Genomic DNA, 4,020 nt, shown 5'->3' with positions numbered 1-4,020 from the left:
TTTTGTAAAGAAGCAGATTTTCCATGAAAGGAAACTTCTGTTTTGTAGAACAAGAATTAAAATAGTAGCTAACATTTTGACTTACATTGCAATTAATTCATAAATAATCAAGAACTATGTTCAAATACTTCTTTAAACTTAAGCAGCAAAATCAAACAACACGATTTATTCATTTTGCTTGATGCTGTTTTCATACTGTGATGTAGCAGACTAAGTACAACGACTTATACAAAGTACTATGCTGGGAATATTTTACCAATCATTTAATAGGATCTGAGACCAAATGGTGTGTATCTCACTGTTTCTGCTTTATTCATGCATCATGTAAATCGAATAGCCAAGTGTTTACAGGAAAACAAAGATGGGATTGGCATCAGGCATTCCTCTGTTCACACATACAGAGCAGAATGCACTTACAAATGAGTCAAAACCCCAGTGTCTGCAGCAGCACCTCTAGAAAAACCCACATCATTCCAATGCCTCGCCACCACCTCAAAATTTTGACTTATGTATTTGTGCATGCCATGAATAACGCTGCTCCATGATTAAAAAAATAGAACTGGTAAGACACACAAACTCATACAGCAAAAATTCAATAAAGCACCTAATGATGATGAGCTCTTTACGTGTGTGATCTGAGCCCTCAATTCATCTGTGCCTCCAGAAATTAAATTCTTTTTCTCTCGGTTTATAGAAAACCCATTACAGAGTTACAGCTCAATCCTGTATCTTTTTTTTGCTCCTAGGGGTAGAGAAGTTTTACATTATAAATAAATTTCAGTGAAGTTCAGGATCTGTCCCCACTTGTCCCCATTTAAATATGTAGTGTTACATATATATAAAAGTTCCTCAGAGAAATCACTGTTAAAATTGTTTTGGATAGATATTGTCTGTCTATACCATGACTATTTGGGCCACAGTGCTTTGGGGTCTAATTACTGACGTGATCAATCAGTGTTACTAAATTGCTATATTATTGAAACCCTGAGAAAATATTCAAGCCCAGTTGAATTTAACAGTTTATCCTGAGTAAAGAGAGAAGAATTTAATGCTACACTGAGATACATCAAACAGGAGAGAAGGCCAAGTCGTAAAGGCTTGCTCCTGCTTTTGTCACTGAAAAGCATTTTGGATAAACCCTACACAAAACCAGAGAGGTAAAATCCCATTTGCAGTACAAACACCAAATTCCTGTAGGATTGTACAAATTATTCATGAGAGTTTCAAGTCATGAGTTTTCAGCTAACAGTGTGGTGCAAAAGTGGACCTCACTTTTTTTTTTTTTTTTATGCTCATTTCCATTAATAACTAAGTATACAGACATCCTATTAAATCCTAATATGATACATTTGCAAAGAAATACACAAAAATCTCTTAGAACTGTAATAAAATCACAACATTTGGAAAACCTGAAATGATTTTATTGTCTTACAAATTTCAAAACTCAGAGCATACTCAAAGCAGAATTTTCCCAAAATTGTTTGAAACTGCATTATGTTTTGTCATTTTAGAGTATCATACAGAATGATACAGCTCAATGAATAAATTAGTATTAACTGTATCTGTAAAGAGGTCAGATGCTTTGATTTAATGTGTTTATAACAGTGTAGGGCCTAACTGTAAGATCAGCTTTAATTACAGAGTAAATGCCTTTTTAAAAGATAAATTTTTTCAAATTAATAAAAAAAAAGTCAAGAAGACATCTTTGTGGAAATATATACCCACACCCACAGGCTAATACAACACCAAAATTAAAAAGCACTTTGTACAAAACTTGTAAAGAGTTCCAGCTTCATGAATCAATGCCAAAGCAAAACAAAGATCATAATCTGGCAGCAATTTAAAGTTCCCCATTAAAAACAAGATTAATGATAGAAACCTTCTAAAAACAAACAACTCTTCTCAATCCAGGAAAATACAGCATGTATTTTTTAATAACTGAATAGACTGATGTGATGTGACTTTGCTTCAGTATTTTTCTTTATTAGGATTCAAAGGAGAAGTTTATTCCAGGTTCTGTAGGTGCAGTAGAGTTTTCCTCATTGTGCCAAAGGAAAGGTGATCAGTGTGTTTTGGGGAGGGTAGAAGGAAAACTAAAACTCTGAAGTTGTATGAGCAATATACCAAGATCCTGCCCTTGCCAAGTTCTTCACAGCAAATGCCAGAATTTGCTTTGCACTTATGTAGGGGAAGAAGAGAAAGTTCTATACAGAAAATAAAGTGAACAACTTCAGCCCTCACTTTTGGCTAAAGCAAGGCTGGCCAGGAGCATTGAACAGATGGGATCAGGGGAAAAAAAGGGAGACAAGTATTCTTTGCAGCACTTCTGAGAGTGGTACAGTAACTAAGCTTTTAAAAAATAGAGAGTGCCTCCCAATGTGACAAGTTAAGATTAATTAAAGCCTAATTAAGCATATTATAAATAGCTATAAAAATATTCCAAAATTAAACTGTATATTTTTTTAAAATCCTGCATTACTGGGGTTTAAGATTCTAGCCTGCTGCTTCGCTGATGTCCAAAACTGAAAACACAACATGCTTATTTGCTATTTGGAGTTATTTCTGAATATAAATATACAAGTTAATAAACGGAGGGGAGGTAAATGACCTCAGTGATGTAGAGGCACAATTTGGGAATGACCTGCGTAATGGGTAAAAGCCCTTGGGAAACCCTCCCTACCCCGTGCTTGCCAGGCAGATTCAGGAATATCCCATGCTATTTAAAGGACTGGCACGACTCACACTGTTAATAAGAAAAGAGGATCGCTTACACTGCTCCACCTTCCCGTCCCGTCCTGGCTACGTCCCGTGCGGATGTGCTGCTGTGCCTGTGCACAGCCACCAGCAGTGCTTTCACTGGAAGTTTTCTGACTTTCTGTAAACACCTTAAAATAATCTTCCAGCATCACTGAGACCTCTCGGGCATGTCAGCTGTCAGTGTCAGGCCCCCTCCCGGGGAACTGGCGTGCAGCTGGAGGAGTGGGAGGCAGCGCTGCGTGCAGCCCAGGCTGGGCTGGAGGCGTAGGGCACAGCGTGTCCATGACAGCTTCCTCTGACAGGGCACACTGTGTGTTTGGAAGTTCAAGTTTCATCATGCGACACAGGTTTAGGAGACATCAGGATCAGGGCTTGGCTGCTTAGGTTTAACGTTTCTCGGGCTAAAATAGCTGCCGCACCAGGTGCAACCCTCCCAGCAGCGTTCAATTTAATTTTGCAAAAAAACCACCCTGAATAAATCTCTCACAATGTGAAACAAAGTGCATATAGGCTTGAAAAGTAACTCGTTTAGGACTGTGCTATTTAAATGTAAACATGCAGCATGAGTGTGACGACGTTACCCAGAGCAGTGGTACAGTCAGTGCAGGACTGGTGTGAGAACCTCGGCCGGTTCAGTGCCCGCTCACTGCTGGACCAGCTGGTGGTTTCTCTCCTTCTCGGTGCTGTACAAGGGATAAAAACACGGATTAGGATGCACCAAGGACGCCACTGATCCCTTTCGTTGTGTCAATCCCAAACTTGCAGGGGATACCCATAACCACCCTCTGCAAAACAGAGCTCCAAGAGGGGCGAAATCCCAAACTTGCAGGGCATACCGATAACTCTGCATGATGACAGAGCTCCAGGAGAGGCTGTCAGGAGCCAGCCCTTACCCGCTGCCGCTGCTCGCTGAGGCAGAAGGTGCAGATGGGCCTCGGCGTGGAGCTGCCCGGTGGCGAGCAGGGCTGCGGGGACTCCCGGGGCTGCGGGTTCTGCGGGCAGGGCTGCTCAGCGTCCACCCCCTCGTCGTGCCGGCGCTGCTGCAGTAGCAGCACGTTGGCCAGGTGCGAGATGTAGCTGGCCGCCAGGCGCAGCGTCTCCACCTTGGACAGGCGGCGGTCGGCGGGCCGGGTGGGGATGAGCCTGCGGAGGGCGCCGAAGGCCGAGTTGACGCTGTGTGTGCGGTGCCGCTCCCGCGCGTTCGCCGCCGCCCTCCGCCCCCCGCCGCCGCCACCGCCCCGCGCCCGCCGCCGCCGCCCGCAG

At 42.8% G+C, this 4,020-nt stretch overlaps 1 protein-coding gene across 1 annotated transcript; it reads right to left on the bottom strand.

Moving 5' to 3' along the window:
- Positions 1-1,403: 1,403 nt before the first annotated feature.
- LOC113973565 (transcription factor 15-like) lies at positions 1,404-3,992 on the bottom strand (the record flags this gene model as incomplete). Its single annotated transcript, XM_027695853.1, has 2 exons — positions 1,404-3,440; positions 3,651-3,992. Coding segments are annotated over 2 exons (393 nt in total), but the record flags the coding sequence as incomplete, so codon positions are not given.
- Positions 3,993-4,020: the final 28 nt, after the last annotated feature.

The sequence above is a fragment of the Neopelma chrysocephalum genome, unplaced genomic scaffold (assembly GCF_003984885.1).
Source record: "Neopelma chrysocephalum unplaced genomic scaffold, ASM398488v2 Primary Assembly neopelma1_103b, whole genome shotgun sequence".
Lineage (NCBI taxonomy): Eukaryota > Metazoa > Chordata > Aves > Passeriformes > Pipridae > Neopelma > Neopelma chrysocephalum.
The sequence above is the reverse complement of the archived record's forward strand: the minus strand, read 5'-3'. Positions and strand labels throughout refer to the sequence as shown.